Genomic DNA, 18,593 nt, shown 5'->3' on the forward strand with positions numbered 1-18,593 from the left:
AATTACAGAGTTTTGTTTCTGGCCCTGCTGAAGAATATCCTCAGGCCTGGCACTGCTACTTCATAATTCCAGCCCCCACCTCCCCACACCCCCAAATATGGTTTAGATATAAAACTTATTTATATAATGTAACACAGAGGAAATTACCTGTAATAGGATTACATTACTGACTCATCACTAGTGCAATCAAGTACCATACCCTCACCTCCTCCCCTCCTGACCCCTCCCCTACACTGAGCATCCCAGGGCATCCTAGGCACTGGCTCCCTGGTAATCAAAAGGACTTATCTTTGTAAATGATCCTACAAAAATACTCCAGTGAGTCAAAATAATGACAAGTTCAGGCTAATTTTAATTATTTCTGGTAGTATTCAGAACTCTGTAGTGCAATTTTGAAAGTGAGAATGGTTAACAGCAGAAGTTCTCTACAAGCTGCTAACGTTAACACCAGGATGTTATTCAGAGTGGAAGAACAGAATTGGAAGAATTTGCTATACTTCCTTCATGTAAGTGGTGGTTTTGCTGTTCTAGTTTTGTCATAAAAACCACAAGACCCTACTGTCTGTGACTGCATACCTGATTAACTACAGAAACATTACCAGATAGAAGGACTGCAGTCACTAGTATTTTCATTATTACCACAGAAAATTCAGCTACATTAAGGATAAATGTTTGACTTTAAGGACTCAAAAAGAAGTAAGATATTTCTAGCTTAAACACCTATGGAACCCTCTTGCTGTTTCTAAGATCAGATTTGCAACTATCTACGAACATGGAGCTTTTCATTAAATCCCAGCCCTGTAATTTAGCTTTACCTGACTAAAATCAAAGTGCCAATGATATTGTCATTTTGGTGGAGTTCCAATCACTGGAAGCATTTAAGAGGCATGTGGGTATAGCACTAAGGGACATGGTTTAGTGCTGGGACTCAGCAATTCAGGTCGACTGTTGGACTTGATGATCTTGATGGTCTTTTCCAACCTAGATGATTGTGATACTATGCGTGACAGATCTGTAGAAAGCTGAAATAATCAGTGACAAATAAGAGCAGAAATGAGGTTTACACAAATAAACTGACATCAAGAACAAGAATACAAGTTTTATTATTCCTGAACCTGCCATTTCTCCATTACGTAAGCAATTAAGAACAGGCCATAGTAACCTTACAAACTTCATAAGAAAAGGAATTGCATACTTAAAGTGAAATCAATTCACTACTTCAGTATCCTTAAGCAAGAGCTCCAAATTAATACAAATCAAGTTTCAGGTCTTGCAATAGTTGTAATATTTTATAAATATTTTAATATAGTAGGTAATGAATTTTTATTGCTAGTATGAAATCCTAAATACAAAGCTTCAGTTCCTCAAAACAGCTTCAACAGTATTTCCTCTGAAAGCAACAACAGGAAGAAAGATGTAGAAGAAAAACTGTTGTGATATATTTAAAGCAATTTTGAGGCTGTATTCCGGTCTCATTTGAGATATCTGTTCAGATATCCTTTAGAAACATCTAAGTACTGCTAGAATGATGGATGCTATTTGTTTTCTTAGTTGAACAGTCATTACAACTAGGTGGTTTTTTTAGTTGAATAGGCATTTCAACTCAACCTTTCAATTTGTCCAAAATGGCAGACAGCTCCATCTCTAGCACCTCATACTAGTTCTTACAAATTAATCATGAAAACTAGGACAAAGTCAAAACCTGTTCACCACACAAAAATCAAATACACACACACACACAACACCCCCTCCCTTCACGGATTTCAAGAACACTATTTCTTTGCCTCCCTCTCAAAATGACTTACTACCAAAAAAAAAAAAAATGCTTGGGAGTAAGACAACATATAGTGCAAAACACCTGAGGAGAGGTGATACACAAGAAGCAGCAGCCTTTAGCCTGTTCACATTCTGTTCTGCGTTGTTGCATTTCAGCTCGATGATATGCTCCTCTTACCTGTACTAAATAATGTAATTCTCCTTCTATTACTTCTGACCTCTTTACAATGTTTTCTGATACCAACATCACTGAGTAATTAAAGAAGTTATATTAAAAAGACACAGATAAAGACAGGGGAAATGTGTCATTCTCCATGGCATTGTGAGACTTATGGAGGGCAATTATGATTTACAACTCATGAAAGGACCTACAAGTTAAGCAACTCTTCCAGTATAACTGACATGATTACAAAGTATTGACATAAAATGACTAAAGTATCAATCCAAGTATTAGTAAACAAAACATGTCAATTATCCTGAAGTGAAATATAATTGTGCAATGAACAGTACAATCTACATACAAGGATATAACATTCACAGATTGTTTACAGGGAGGGACCATCATCACTGAAAACCAAATGAATACAATTAATTCTAAATCCCAGGATGACCTGCAAATATACAAAAACATACAAATTTAAAATTAAAGTTGTGAGTAGAGTGGGAACTCTGACTACCAGCACTGCAGGTATAAGGAGCAGTGAGCCTAAGTGTCATGAACGAAAAACGTTCGGTAAGGTGGGAGAAGAGGCAAGCACAAGTTTGTGCTCCCACTCCCACAACAGTTAAAATAACCTAAAATGGTTATTTTAATATGCTGTATTGCTTGAGGTGCTGTACTAAATAAAATGCTCATCTACTGATGAGCAGCCTTACAGGAAGCTATAGATTTCGACCGATAATGGGTTTTGGCAGCATGATTTTGCACGCACATAAATACTGCCTATTAAGTGAGAATACCAGCAAGAACTGTTTGAACTAGCTCCTTCCGTTTTTCTCATACCACAATGTAAGATGAAAAATAAATTATGAAATATCAACAAAAGATTAATATTTCATATGTTTTTATCAACGCTGGTTACTGGTACCAATAATTAAGCCATTTATTTTACACTATCTTACACTTCCAAAGCCTAACTTCTGAAATAAAGTCTTCCTCTTTCTCTTATTTTATGCCTCAAATCCCATGCTCTATCTACAGGGGAACACATACAAAGAGTATTTCAAGTTACGGAAGGGACATCCTGTCCATTAAACTACTCATGAATTTACAACACACTTTCAGCAAAGGGCAGGACAGCAGAGATGAATTTGCTCAGATAATACACACAACTGAAATAAAAAAATAAATAAATAAATAAATAAAAGACACCTTTCTTCTGAAGAAAAAAAAAAAGTGAAGTAATCAAAGCTTGGTAACTTCAGCTTTGTATCTGAAGAAAGGATGTCTCAATTACAAAAATATGCCCTTTAACATATATTCCTTACTACCTTATGTCTTTAAACATTAGATTGATTCCACTGATTAGATAAACATAATTAAGTCTGACTCGCTAATGCCTTATCTTTTCTATAAATCTATTTCCTGTATTAAATGAATCCTGTATTTAATTCATCCACAAACTCCAAATGTCAATGAATTCACTTTAGACATAGAAATACACTCACCCCGTTTTCTTTCGTGGTTTTTTTTTCATGTTTTGCTCAGTATTTAAAATTTCAACCTCTCAATTTATTTTCAGGATATAATTACTGAAACTGAATAACTCAGGCATTGTTACAATCAGTTAAAATATATTCAACAATTATAAGTTACCTACAAAAGTCCAGGTTAAGGATTTCTCCCATACTGATACTGCATACAATAGCTTATAATAATTTACCTAAAACTTTCTCTACCTAAAACTTTCTTAAAGAGTATGACAGATATTAGACTGTGTAAACTAATTCCATTTTAATATTTATTATTCTAATTTTAGCATTTGCTTATTTCATTCTGTGTATCAGCAGTGATTCTAACAGTTTAGCCCTAGTATCACTTGGAATTTTTCTCTTCAAATCTCTTAAACAAAATCAGCCACTAATACACAAAATTCACAAAACCCAGTTAATTCAGTTCCACCCACAACACAGAAGTATGAGAATTGATTTTTGAAAGGCAAATCAAAATGTATTAATAAAAAGTTGTAAAAACACTTTTAGTCAGTTCTCAGTAGTACACTCTTCTCAGTCTCCTCTTTCTTGCCCCCTACTTTGCACCAGCATAAACACTTGTGTTTTTTATACCATGACAATGATCTGAAACAAGTTATGACTGACCCAAAAATGTGTTTATTTTAAAACACCAAGCAGCTCCCCAGTCTAATTCTCCATTTGGCTATACAAATACAATGAACAAACCTTTGTTAATCAGTAGTGGCACCGCTATATTGTACACCAGCATCTCAAGTATATTTTTGGATGCTGGAGAAGCAGTTCACACTCCCTACTTGATTAAACAAGGCAAATATTGTGATATTCATAAAACACACAATACATTATAAAAACAGTATCCATAGCAAATAGCTTCCTACCACCTTCACATTCACAGCTCTGCAAATAAATTTTTCAATCTGGCAATGAAAAGATGGTTTAGCAAGGGAAATTACAACAAAATGCATTTTCAGTGGAAAATAAAACATTAGAAAACTTATTTCAAAATCAGTGTGTGATTCTACCATCCCCAAACGCTTGCTTTATACAATTCTTTTAGGACCCTAAGTCTCCTTTAAAATCACAAAAAAATATTTATCAAATTCAGATCAGTAATATTCTTTGAAAACCAAAAGCTGAAATGCTTACTGAAACACGATTTTAGTTTAGAATATGCAATACATCAAATAAAATGTCCAGAAAAATAAATTACGTGTGAGTAATACCATGGAAAGTTAATCTTCTGACAAACAGTACAGTTTCATTGACAGATTAGGCTGAAGACAATTAAAAACACTTCTGTCAACATCCAGATTCATGGAGGTAAGTTTATCATGATCATCACAGGAGTTAATTGCCAGAAAAAGGAATGGTTGTACTAAGCCTCCAGACAAATACAGCTTCCTACACAGAAACCCAGGCAGAAGAAAGCCTTTCAGTAAGTTTATGTCATTTAACATACTTAATACATGTCTTCTATTTTTAACAGTGAAATAGGATTGTGGAGCCAGTTGACGACAAGCCATTATTCATCGCCAAAATCCCTTACCCAAGGAATCTAGTTTTAAAATTAAAAAATCTACAGCCATGATCCGTATTATGTCTTAACTGTCATTTCTTATTTTTTTAGAAGAGAAAAAAGCTTAAGTCCTGGTCTACTACATTAGATTTATATTACGGGCTGACAGGTCAAAGACAAAACAATGTTATTTAAGATTTGTTATTTAGTTCCTAGACATTGAAGCTCCAGAGATTGCCATCAAAACACGTTCAATGTACATTAAGAATGGCAGGCCTCAAAAAGTTATCAGCTTGAAACAGCTTCAAAAGTGCAAGCCTCAGTTTCTCAAGGAAAGATTTCTTTAATTGTTTTTCCAGGAGGTAAGAAGAATGTGAGGAATATGTTCTCTCTATAATTAGGGTTCTGGACACCACCCAGAGGCAGAGAGAGGTACAACTCTTTGTCTAGGAGCTTTTGAGCTGTGGTAATTCAATGTTGTAGCAGAAAATAGTGGGATACTACAGTGTTGTGATTGTTCTTTTGAGATTGGGGTGGATGCACTGATCACGCACGCTCACCAAATCTGTAGGTGACACCAAGCCGAACAGTGCAGTTGACACAGTGGAAGAGGGAGATGCTATTCAGATGGATGACAGGCTTCAGAGGTGGGCCTGTGCAAATGTCTTGAAGTTCAACACGGCCAAGTGCAAAGTCCTGCATCTGGGCCCGGGCAATCCCAAGCACCAATACAGGCTGGGCAGAGAATGGATTGAGGCCAGCCCCAAGGAGAAGGACCTGGGGGTGTTGGTTGACAAGAAACTCAACATGAGCCGGCAATGTGCGCTTGCAGACAGAAAGCCAACCATATCCTGGGCTTTGTAAGAAGCAGCATGGGCAACAGGGCGAGGGAGGGGATTGTGCCCCTCTGCTCTGCCCTTGTGAGACCCCACCTGGAGTTCTGCATCCAGCTCTGCAGCCCCCAGCACAAGAAACACATGGAGCAGAGAACGGCCACAGGAATGATCAGAGGGCTGGAGCACCTCTCCTATGGAGAGGGACCAAGAGAGCTGGGGGTGTTCTGCCTGGAGAAGACCTTATAGTGGCCTTCCAGTACCTAAAGGGGGCCTACAGGAAAGCTGAGGAGGGACGCTTTATCAGGGGGTACAGTGATAGGACAGGGAGTTTTAAACTAGTAAAAAAAAAAAATAAAAAAAAAAAAGATAAATTTAGATTAGGCATTAGGAGGAAATTCTTTGCTCATCTGATGATGAGGCACTGGCACAGGCTGTCCAGAGAAGCTGTGGATGTCCCATCCCTGGAGGTGTTCAAGGCCAGGCTGGATAACCTGGATGACCTGGTCTGGTGGGAGGTGTCCCTGCCCACAGGATCCTTTCCAACCGAGATCATTTTATGTTTCTATGATCATGAGTTTTAAAGCCAAATGTATGTAGTAGTAGAAAAATGTCATCTTTCTCAGGAACAATAGCTAGCCTTTCAGAGCAACTGGACAAAGGCATTAAATTAGGAAACAGGTTAGTTTCTTTCCTGCAGCCTCAACAATGAACAAAAATAATTGCTTTTAAAATCATTTATACCTATGAATTTCATTTCTAGGTGTTTAAAAGGTTTTATTATTTGGGTAAAAGCAACCAGGTGTATTTAACAGTAAATCTGGACAATATATAGAAGCATCAACAACAGTAACATTGAGACAAAAAAAATAAATGCAGCCATGTGACAGTATGCAAGCCGCAACACAACATCATTAATATAGGGAATACTGGACACTGAAATCAGTACCTCAGTTGAGCAACTTTTGCCATTGTCTTATCTAAAGGGTCTGGAAAAGGCCCCAGCTTGTATTTATTTGTAAAGTATTTCTTAGATTATTTATGTAAATTACTAGATTTTACTAAGTTGTATTACACTATGCATATAAATAATAGAATTCTCTTAATTTAAAAACTGTGTTATTACAATGTCTGATTCAAACTACGGGCAAAACCCCTTAGCTCAAAGTAGCAGTGTTTTCTTTAACTTGCTCAATACTTTTGCATTGAAGTACTTACACAACTCTCCAACCTACACCTACCCATCCGTACGGACCTACTGCAGAAACGGGCTTCTGCAGGATGGCAAGGGTGCTGACTCTGCTGTTACCGTGTCTAGGCTTTTAAGAGATGGTCTGTATTCCAGCCTGTTTATAATAGAAATAAACAATGAGCAGAAAAAAAAAAAAAAAAAAAAAAAAAAAAAGGAAATTTCAGCAATCAACTCTGGAGACAAAAAAAAAAAGACAACTGTGACATGAACTGCTCCAGCACAACAGTTAGAGGAAACAAAAACGTGCCGGGTGTACTCTGATGTATATTCTTATTATTCCTCATATGCAGCAGAAGGCTCTAAGTGTTGCTGAGAAAATACATCTTATCAAATCCTGTACAGCATACATACAGCATTCAAAATAACAGACTGTGTTAAATGTATGACAAAAAAAAAAGTATAACCCTACTTATGTATAATTTACAAGTAAAAAAAAACATGCCAGCATGTGCTTTCAAAGATTTTTAAATTAGCTTTTAAAGCACAGCTATGATGATTTATAAAAATTGAATGTAAAATAGTCATAATTGGTAACAATAAATAAAAATAACACAATATTTTTGTCTTTATGTTAATGTACTGTTATGTTACAGAACTTTAATTATTATTATAGAGTTTTTCTTGCTTTAAAAAAGTGAAGGAAGGCTGAAGCACATGGATATTGTATCCAGGGTTCAAAACACTTATCAACAGAAGTCTTTCTTTGTTATTTTTGTTTCTTTTTAAGTAAACAGACATCCTCTCTGCTTTTATTTTAGAAATTAATAGTATTTCTAACACATCTCTGGTGAACACAGGAGCTTTTCTCTGATCGAATTCCTCTACACAAGAAACATGATAGAAACACACTGACCCTCTACACTTCAGTCCAAGGACAGGTACCACAAGGACTACCCTTCACCTCCAGACAGGTATAAGCTGTTACACCTGATTCACCCCACACACCCTTAGGTCCCTAACACTGAGCGTTTAGGTTAAGCCTCCATCCATCCCATAGTCTCACAGGTTGCTTCCGTACTACAAAGACAGCACCGCCAAGAACCGTCGCTGGCCACTGCCACTCCAGCAGTGTTACCCAGGGGTATTTTTCAGATGGGTCCTTGGCACGGCTGTGGCCAGACAGCTCTCCCCTGCTATTTCACAGGACGAGGTGGGGTTAGAGCTGGCCACAGGCATTCCCCCAAAAGATAGTTTGTCCATGGTCACCCTCTCCAAGGTCACAAAACCATTCTGTAGAAGGACCACAGATCAGTCTGTGCTGGTGCACCCAAAAGCAGTCCTGGTGCCTTTATGGTGTAGTTATTATATACGGTTAGCAGCAAGAGGGCCCAACGAAGTGCAATTTAAGCTCCTATGTGAGCTGAATCGTGCTTTGGAGATACCTTTTTCTGCTACATTGTGAGGAGACCCTGAATAAATACAGATTCATTTCTTCATGGCCTCCCTTCAGTGCCTAAAAATAATGCAGAGTGAAGGCAGATAAACTGTGTTTTCCACATATATGTATATTAAAATATTTCCTTATGTATGTTTTTCACAAAGTCTACAGCTGTTCTACGAATATTCGATTTACAATTTACAAATAGATACCTAGATAAACGTGCACACATTCAAATATACATGGATACTACAATATAATTCAATATCCACTGGTAACAGTAACAAAAAGACATTCCCAAATTTGATCAGAGGTTTTGTACAGTTCTTGAATAATCTTTGATTCTTGTGCATGTACTCTCTAGAAAAATCTGCAAAAAATTAATAACAAAACTTCAAAACTGAACTCCTCCTTTGCCAAACAATAACCAGTTGTCGGAGTAAGAGGAAAATGGCTAAACTAAAGATAAACGGCAATTTAAACAAAAGGAACTACTTCAACATTCTGCAAATAATTTCCGCCTCAATGACAGAAGCCAACTAGATGCATCACCAGGAAGCAACAGCTCTTATCAGCAAGTGAGGGAAAACAGTGATGCTAGCAATAAAAATTAGCTTAAAGACAAAAATTGAAGTGCTATTTCAGGAAACCGATTTATAGGAAATTGTTGAACATGACAAAAAAAAAAGGGCAGAAAATGCTCTTAGCTCTGCGGAAAGGTTGAGGCCTGCAGAACAAATCCTGTGTTCTGACTAATAGGAGAGAAGCTGCAACATGTGCTTTTCCAGGAAAGTGGAGGTAAAAAGCCCATACTTGTTCAGACTTTTTTGTTTCAGCTCATGTACTCTGCACTGAAGAGCTGCAGATCACACACCCTTAGGCTCATTTTAGTATGTCATGTGTAAAGTGTCCTCAAGGAAGCTAACAGCAAAGTAGTTTATATACACAATATACACAATTGCACAATAAGTAATCATGCTAAACCCTGAAACGCAGTGATTGGGTATTTGGACTAGAAGTCGAGACAATCTTATCAAGCCCCTGTTTGCACTACACAACTTTAGAGGAATCAGCCAACCTGCTTTCTCTGTATTTTTGTATGACTGACATTACACCTAATCAAAGCAAATAATTGCTGAAATTAAGAAATTTAATTTTAGTTATGGAATACTGATACTGGTCACTCACTCTGAAAGAGGCAAGTACTGTCTGGAAGAGCTAATACCTGACGTGAAAATTACATCCGGGACTGATACCAGGAGGAGATAGCTGTTGAACAAAATGCAACCAGGTCTCCTAGACCCAGCCCCCATCGTCCTAACACAACCCACTCCTCCTAAAACACCCAGCATATTCTAACATACCCTACTTCTCCTAGGCTACTACATAATGCAATTGAGCCTCCTGAAAAGTTTCTATCAAAGAGAGCTCTTGGATTTTCTGAAAAACATATATTAACACTTTATTATGTAAATAATTCAGTGTTCTATTATCTGAGAATTGAAAGGCAAATTTTCCAGTGACCTTTGCCATGTTGGTTGCATATAAATAAATATGCCAGATAACCTGAAAGGAAGTCTATTACTTCAATGCTTTCGTAATTCATTAGTAAGCAAGTACTTATGATAAGCAATAAGGATCTAGAGCTTGAGAGATGGCCCTGTGCAAACCTCTTGAAGTTTAACAAAGCCAAGTACAAGGTCCTGCACCTGGGATGGGGCAATCCCAAGCACAAATACAGGCTTTAAACTAAAACTTTAGATAAGGCACTAGGAACTTTTTTTACTCAGAGGGTGGTGAGGCACTGTCACAGGCTGCCCAGAGAAGCTGTGGATGCCCCATCCCTGGAAGTGCTCAAGGCCAGGCTGGATGGGGCTTTGGGCAACCTGGGTTGATGGGAGGTGTGGGGCGTTGGAACTGGGTGATCTGTAAGGTCCCTTCCAACCCAAACCCTTCTGTTACTCCACAATCTAAACCTGAAAGACACTGGTAAGTTGAACACATACAAACATTTTAAAATCACGGCAAAGTTTTTTCAACTCTTCATTTGTCACTCATTTGTTTTGGAACTAGATGTTACTCTTTTGCTCCATTTGCTAAATGGAACTTTTCATAATGCTTAATCCAACAGACCACTACATTAACATGCTTTTAAAAGGTCTGTGCCTCTCATCATTTTATGCCGACACCTTACAGGTATCTAGGGAGAAAAAAAATCAGTTATAGCATATATACCTAAGGAGTGACAGACTACACATTGAAGTGATGCTGGCATATTAGTGCCAGCAAAAAAAAAAGGTTAAGTCTCAACTATGAAAATGTGGATTAAGCAGCAGATCAGAAAAGCTGGACGTGTCTTTTTTATAAAAATGGGTTAGAGAAGTAATTTGGAAAATTCTTAAAGACTAATTCCCCTAGAAGAATAAACCACTTCACGAAGATTGATCTATTGTCCGCTCTGTCTGTAGCACTTCAGCATATCCTTCTTTAATATGCCACCTCAAAAGCTAAGTGTAAAACATTATTAGTCAGATAATTTAAATCAGCAAGTGACAAAGCAACAACAATTATTTATTTCAACATTGGTAAATCTCTGTAAGCTCACACAAGACAGTTTTCCAGATGAAAGCATGACCTTCCAAAACCAGTAGCAGCTTGAGAGATGAAGATATTTTTTAACGCAATAAAGAAAATGTACCATCAGAAATAAGAGACTAGTGTTATTGTATTTTTCAGAATGAATTGAAACATTAAATGCAAATCAATAAGAACTTAAACACAATAGTGTCTACTTGTAAAAAAAAATATGAAAAACATTTTTTGCACTTAGGCTTTAATGAGAAGAACTCTACCTCCACCTAGTGGACAGCTACGAAAACGTTTATTTTTAAAAAAAACAAACAAACAAAAAAAAAGATTGCAGTTACCTACATCAATATGCAATTCAGTTATATCAGAGATGCTAGTCAGACAAAAGATCTCCTCTCCTCTCTGTTAGTTTTTAATACATCTTATGTTTGAGGCCATTCCATTATTTAATCTCATCTGAACCCATTCTTAGGCTTGTGTCCACAGGGCATGGTACCTACCATTCAAAATACACTGCAACTGTAAACTGCTGTTTTCAATATCCTGAAGCTGAGCAGAAATGTTTATTCTTTTGTGTAGTGCTGGATTTAAAAAAAAAAAAAAAAAGGACAATCAGAAAAAAAAAAAAACTTTTTTTTTTTTTATTCCAGTGCATGGGGATACATCCATGCTAGTATCTCAGTTTAAACAATCTGCCAGCATTGTAAGTTTCCTATAAGCAAAAGTAATTTCTTATCTAAAATATCTTCCATTCTTTCAACCAATAGACTGCTTCTCAAAAGACTCCTTCCCACATATGTAAAGAGCAGACAAACGAAACACTTCTTCCATATATCTGACTTTTCACGCTACCAGAGAAAAAAAGAAAAGATTAGTGACTACTGATCGTAACAACCTACCAATCAAAACCCTAGCTCAGAATTTCCTAACCCATGTCCCCCACAATATGTTAGACCCACTGGGATAATCAACCTTATTCTACAGCTGTTCCCAGTATCTCCCCTTCTTCCTTCCCAGTCCTCAGAAGACTGAAGTGTGGATCAGAAACTGTTTCCTTCAGCACCACTTTTGCTCTGACTCCAGACATAAGAGGTTTACTGCACATGCATGACACGAGGTACATACAAACACTCCACAAGCAACTGGCATAAAAGCTGAAAACCCATTTTTCTGGTGCCTGCAGCCCCATACGATTCACCAGTGCCACTCCTGAGCTTAACAATGGGCAAAGAGCAGGCTGTATGAATTTTTCTAGTGGCCCCACTATTCCTTGCTCCCCCCAGAAACACTGAGACTCACTTTACAAGCACAAATCAGTCAGTTTCATCTCACTTACCCGAAGAGAGGTACTTACCACAAATGAAAACAGGAACATTTGTGGGGAAATAATACCATCACTGCTGTGATGCTCCCTTACCAGAACAAGCTACCTGACCTAACCAAACACAGAAGTGGTAAACACTGTTCTGTGTAAGTAACAGTGAATCCACTTAAAAAAATCACCCTTCATCATATTAATTTTGCCATGCACATTACCTTATTGTCTCTTTTCAAAAAGAAACAAAGTTGAATTTATTACTTTCCACTCTTTATTCAGAGTCCTGCTGGTTCCCTTCTGTCTCCTTCCAGAACCCTCTTCTTCTCTCCATCCCACAAGTACCACCAACTAAGATACCACCTTCAATTCCCACTAGTTTTCAGGCTTTGATTTTCTTCCGAAGTTCTGCAATGAATATCACAGCATCACAGAACTGTAGGGGTTGGAAGGGACCTCGAAAGATCATTGGGTCCAACCCCCCTGCCAAAGCAGGTTCCCTAGAGCAGGCTGCCCAGATAGGCCTCCAGACAGGCCTTGAATATCTCCAGAGAAGGAGACTCCACAACCTCCCTGGGCAGCCTGTCCCACTGCTCCGTCACCCTCACCATGAAGAAGTTCTTTCTCATGTTGGTGCGGAACTGCCTGTGCTCCATCTTGTGGCCATTGCCCCTTGTCCTGTCCCCACAGACCACTGAAAAGAGGTTGGCCAAGTCCCTCTGTCTCCCACACCTTAGGTATTTATACACATTGATGAGATCCCCTCTCAGTCTTCTCTTCTCCAGGCTGAACATTCCCAGGTCTCTCAGCCTTTCCTCATAGGGAAGATGCTCCAGGCCCCGTATCAACTTTGTTGCCAAAAAAGATCATCCCTTTATCAAAAAATTATCATCAAAATATCATTCTTTTAACTGAATGCAGCACAATCCAACTAGAAGTCTTTACCTGTTACTAAACTTTGCTACTTTTTGAAACAACCTACATTAAATATTTAATTTCTACACAAGCTGTACGCTCATTCGTTCAGAAAAAAAAAAGACCATGGAAGTCCAACACACAATTACAACAAACACTTATCATCACAGAGAATAAACATTCCTTTCATACCATTTCTTCAAGTTCATTGTGATGGTAGGCCAACTTTTCCACCTGTCCTAGTAATAAAAGCTTCTGTAGATTAAAAATCCATGTCAAATCTTTTTTAAAGGAGATCCGCCTGAAAGTTACATATGATGGCAATACCATACTACAATTGCCTAAACTCCACTGAGTGGGATAATTTCCCCTCACTTACCAGGACTACAGCTTTAAGTCAGAACTTACAAGTCTCAGATACAAGTGTTAACACCAGAGAGAGTGAAAAGTCTCCTGAAAAATACATTTTAATTTCTTGTTGCCTTTTTTCCACGTTTCTTATAAACCATTTATTGTTTCTCAGTAGCTCACATAGGCACCCCAATGAGATACAGTTCTCATTAAAATCACAAACAAAACCACAAGTTGCTACTCATAAATGGGTTGATTTTTTTTGTAAGGTTCTCTAACCAACATTAAAAGGAAAGTCTTAGGACACAACTCAGTCCCTCACAATCACTCAGGATTTTAAAGGTGCAAAGAATTACCTGCTGCTCAGAATAAATATAAAGCAGTCTGATCCAGCTGCAGACCACATGGATTATTTGCTGCTGTTCAAGAGATTTATTGCATTTTACAAACAAAACTTAAAATTTGTTACAAAAGCAAATCAAAGGATAACAAAATCTACACAGAACTGAGGGGTGTTTCACAGAATACATCATCCTAAAGCAAAATATGAAGAGGGTAAAGGTGGGAAGGAGGATGACAGAAATAAAGATCAATTTCTGTTCAACATACAGTAAATATTAGTGATTACCAGCTGTAGAATGAAAGCCTTTGGAAATAATTCATTTTCTCAAGCTGAAAAAGACAAACTCTGTACCTTGAAAAGGATAGATCTGCCGTTCTGTAGATTGTTGTTTTTAACACTGGAAATAGCTTATACGAATATGTTAACAATACACAATTACTTGGGTTATTTTGTGTTCAAAGACATTAACATTACTGTAGCCAATTGATGTGGCTACTGCATTAGAGGTGTTGACTAATATATTGGCAGCATGTTTAAACGATTTAGGTTAATCTCAGTTTATTTAAAGTCATCTTTTAAAAGTTTCAAAATTGTATTGACAAATTTCTGAACTCAGAAAACACAGAACTCAAGAACAGAGGTGTATGTATAGGAATGAATCACAACCCCCTTGAATAGTGTCAACATCAGAATGAACAGTAAAAACAGTAAGAAGATGAACAGTAAGAAGATGAATTATCTGATTAGAAAGCCTTTCCTCAAAGAAAGTATTTTAAGCAGACCACGTACAAAGCTTATTTAAAATAACATATATAAATTTACCTGATTTAGACTTCTAGGATTTTCTCTCTTCCAGATTGCCCCCGGTCCTCCCTTTTATAGACTGACAGGTATAGTTTATACAATCATAAGGGTTGGAAAAGACCTCCAAGATCATCTGGTCCAACCATCACCCTACAAACAATGTCACCCACTAAACCATGTCCCTAAGCACCATGTCCAACCTTTCCTTAACCACCCCCAGAGACAGTGACTCCACCACCTCTCTGGGCAACCCGTCCCAGTGCCTGACTGCTCTTTCTGAGAAATGTCTCCTCATTTCCAACCTGAACCTCCCCTAGTGCAGCTTGAGGCCATTCCCTCTTGTCCTGTCACTGGTTACCTGCGAGAAGAGGCCGACCCCCAGCTCCCCACACCTTCCTTTGAGGTATCTGTAGAGAGCAATAAGGTCTCCCCTGAGCCTCCTCTTCTCCAGACTAAACAACCCCAGTCCCCTCAGCCGCTCCTCACAGGACTTGTGTTCCAGGCCCTTCACCAGCTTTGTAGCACCTCGATGTCCTTCTTGTAGTGAGGGGCCCAAGACTGAACACAGCAGTTGAGGTGCGGCCTCACCAGAGCTGAGTACAGGGCGACGATCACCTCCCTGGTCCTGCTGGCTGCACTGTTCCTGATCCAAGCCAGGATGCCGTTGGCCTTCTTGGCCACCTGGGCACACTGCTGGCTCATGTTCAGGTGAGCATCAACCAACACCCCCAGATCCTTTTCCTCTGCACAGCTTTCCAGCAATTCTGTCCCAAGCCTGTAACATTGCATGGGGTTGTTGTGACCAAAGTGCAGGACCCATCACTTAACCACATGAGCCTCATTCCAGTGGCCGCTGCCCATCAACCCAACCTGTCCAGGCCCCTCTGCAGGGCCTTCCTACCCTCTGGCATATCAACACTTCCCCACAACTTGGTATCATCTGCAAACACACTGAGGGAGCACTCAGTTCCCTCATCCAAATCATCAATGAATATATTAAAGAGGATGGGCCCCAACACTGACCCCTGAGGAGCACCACAGGTGACCAGTCACCAGCTGGATTTCACTCCATTCACCACCACTTTCTGGGTCCAGCCACCCAGCCAGTTTTTAACCCAGCACAGAGTGTACCTGTCCAAGCCATGGGCTGACAGCTTCTCCAGGAGAATTCTGGGGGAGGCCATGTCAAAGAACTTGCTGAAATCTAGGTGACTACATCAACAGCCTCATCCACCAGGCTGGTCATCCACTCCTACAAGGAGATGAGGTTGGTCAGGCAGGACTTGCCTTTCATGTACCCATGCTGACTGGGCCTGATCCGAATTGTCCTGCACATGCTGTATGATTGTACTCACGATGACCTGCTCCATCATCTTCTCTGGCAGTTAGGTCAGGCTGACTGCCTGCAGTTCCCTGCATCCTCCTTACAACCCTTCCTGTAGATGGGCGTCACGTTAAAAAGTCTCCAGTCTTGGTAAACATGGTCTCTCTCTTGGTAAACAAGTCTCCAGACCTGTCTGAATGATCATGACCACTGACAGATGATGGAAAGTGGCTTGGCAATCACATCCACCAGCTCCCTCAGCACCTGGCCCCAGGGATTTGTGACAGTTCAGGTGGAGCAGCACGTCTCTGACTGTTTCCACCTGAACTGTGACGGGTTTCTTCTGGTCCTTGTCCCAGCCTTCCAGGTCAGGAGGCTGAGTACCCCGAGGATAACTAGTCTGGCTAGTAAAGACAGATGCAAAGAAGGCATTAAGAACCTCAGCCTTTTTCTTATCCTCAGTAGCCATGTTTCCCCCTACATCCAGTAAAGGATAGAGATTCTTCTTGGTCCTCCTCTTGCTGTTAGTATATTTATAAAAACATTTTTTGTTATCCTTAACCGTAGTGCCCAGGTTGAGCTCATGCTGGGCCTTCCTGATCTGTCCCCTACGTACACTAGCAACTTCCTTGCACACTCTCCAAGTTGCCTGTCCCTTCTTCCACTGCACATGAACTCTCTTTTTCTCCCAGAGACTCAGCAAAAGTTCCCTGTCCAGCCACACCGGTCTTCTTCCCCACCAGCCAGACTTACGGCACACAGCGACAGCCAGCTCCTGCGCCTTTCAGACTTCCTTCTTGAGGATCTCCAGCCTTCCTGGGCCCCTCTGCCCTTCAGGGCTGAGTCCCAAGGGACCCTCCCTGCCCGTGTCCTGAACAGTCCAAAGCCTGCCCTGAGATCAGTAACTTTGTGATTCACAAAGAATAGAGAACTCTACCATGCCATGGTCACTCTGCTCCCGACCACCACATCTCCCAGCAGTCCTTCTCTGTTCCTAACAGCAGGCCTAGCAGGGCACCCCCTCCAGCAGGCTCACTAACCAGCTGAGTCAGGAAGCTGTCTTTCACACGCTCCAGGAACCTTCCAGGCTGCTTCCTCGGGGCTGTACTCTATTTCCAGCATATATCCAGGAAGTTAAAGTCCGCCATGAGAACAAATGCTGACAATTGAGCGACTTCTGCCAGCTGCTTATAGAATGCCTTTTCTGTCTCTTCATCCTGGTCGGGCGGTCTGTAACAGGCCCTCACCAGTTTAACAGAAGATGAGTGCATGCTGACCTATTATGGAAATATTTGTACCAGGAAAATAATGTCATTGCTGATTTGGAACAATGAATAAAGCAGAGATGCTTCGTATGACTAAAGCCAGAATACAGAGTTAAATATCCAGCATTCTGAAGATTTTAAGAGGATAAATTCTCAGAATTGTGGTTGTTTGGTTCTTTTCGTTCTAGAGAAGAACTAGTCAAATTATGCAGTTAATATATTACTTATAGCCTCTCATACTTCCTTTATCCATCCCCCGCTGCAAAGTGACGTTCTGCTTGAAGCATAACAGGAGAATAGAACCATTTATGCAATACCCCTTCAAAAATCTTGCTGAAATGCAGCAACTCGGTACTCCTGTCACAAGATGCTCAGAGAGGCCACCTCAACCTGGCTTCTCTGAAGAATCAGCCAGAATTGCTGCGCATTAACTGTTTTGTTTTGTTTGCCTGGTCCCTGCATGGGTGAAAACGCGCTTACTTCTAACAACTGCTGCACAGGATTACCACACACCTGCAAGACAAAAAGCTCGCCGAGCACCTGAAGCATTACCCATGGGCTTCACCCATAACATATGGGCTTCACCCATAACATCCTATTTTCCCCCTCAAATCTCAGACCCACTTTTTTTTTTTTTTGTCTCTCTCCCGTGATCGCTTTTTGTCACGCAGACAAACAGAAACGAGACGCGAACACCAACACAACGTCGCGGCAGCCAACCCCCACCCCCAGCAAAGAGCGCGGCCCGTTCAGGGAGCGCGGCCGCAGCGCTACCTCCTGTTCTCGGCCAGGCTGGCGCCTTCGTCCTTCAGCCGCCGGCTCTGCTCAGCGCTGCCTCCGCCGCGGCCTTCCTTCCTCCGCTTCGCTGCGGGCACGCAGCCGTCGTCCTCCTCCTCCTCCGGCAGCCCCCTGTCATCCGCGGCGTCCGCCTCGAACTGCCGGGAGGTGGCCCTGGACACCTTCTCGCCGATCCGCCGCTTCCACCCGAAGGAGGCCATAGCGAGCGGGGACGCCCCCTGCACCCAGCCACCCGCCCGCCGGCCGGCCGGAAGCGGAAATGCGCGGAGCGGAAGGGCAGGTGCGCCTATAAACGCCGCGGGGTGCGATGGGAGATGTAGTCCACGCGCGGAGGTGGGGATGAATAAAAAGAGGGGTGCGGCTGTGGCGCCGCGGGGGGTGATGGGAGGTGTAGTCCCTGCGGGTACCCCCTGCAGCCACCGGGGGCGCGGGGCTGTGG

General features: G+C 40.7%; 1 protein-coding gene across 1 annotated transcript in view; it reads right to left on the minus strand.

The window, feature by feature from the left end:
• Positions 1-18,442, minus strand: part of TTC33 (tetratricopeptide repeat domain 33) — a 51,301-nt gene extending 32,859 nt beyond the window's left edge. The window contains exon 1 of the mRNA XM_027447032.3: positions 18,131-18,442. Within this exon, the coding sequence (XP_027302833.1) occupies positions 18,131-18,354 (224 nt within the window). The 5' untranslated portion in view covers positions 18,355-18,442. The remainder of the gene's footprint in view (positions 1-18,130) is intronic.
• Positions 18,443-18,593: the final 151 nt, after the last annotated feature.

Source organism: Anas platyrhynchos, chromosome Z (genome assembly GCF_047663525.1).
Source record: "Anas platyrhynchos isolate ZD024472 breed Pekin duck chromosome Z, IASCAAS_PekinDuck_T2T, whole genome shotgun sequence".
Taxonomy (NCBI): Eukaryota; Metazoa; Chordata; class Aves; order Anseriformes; family Anatidae; genus Anas; species Anas platyrhynchos.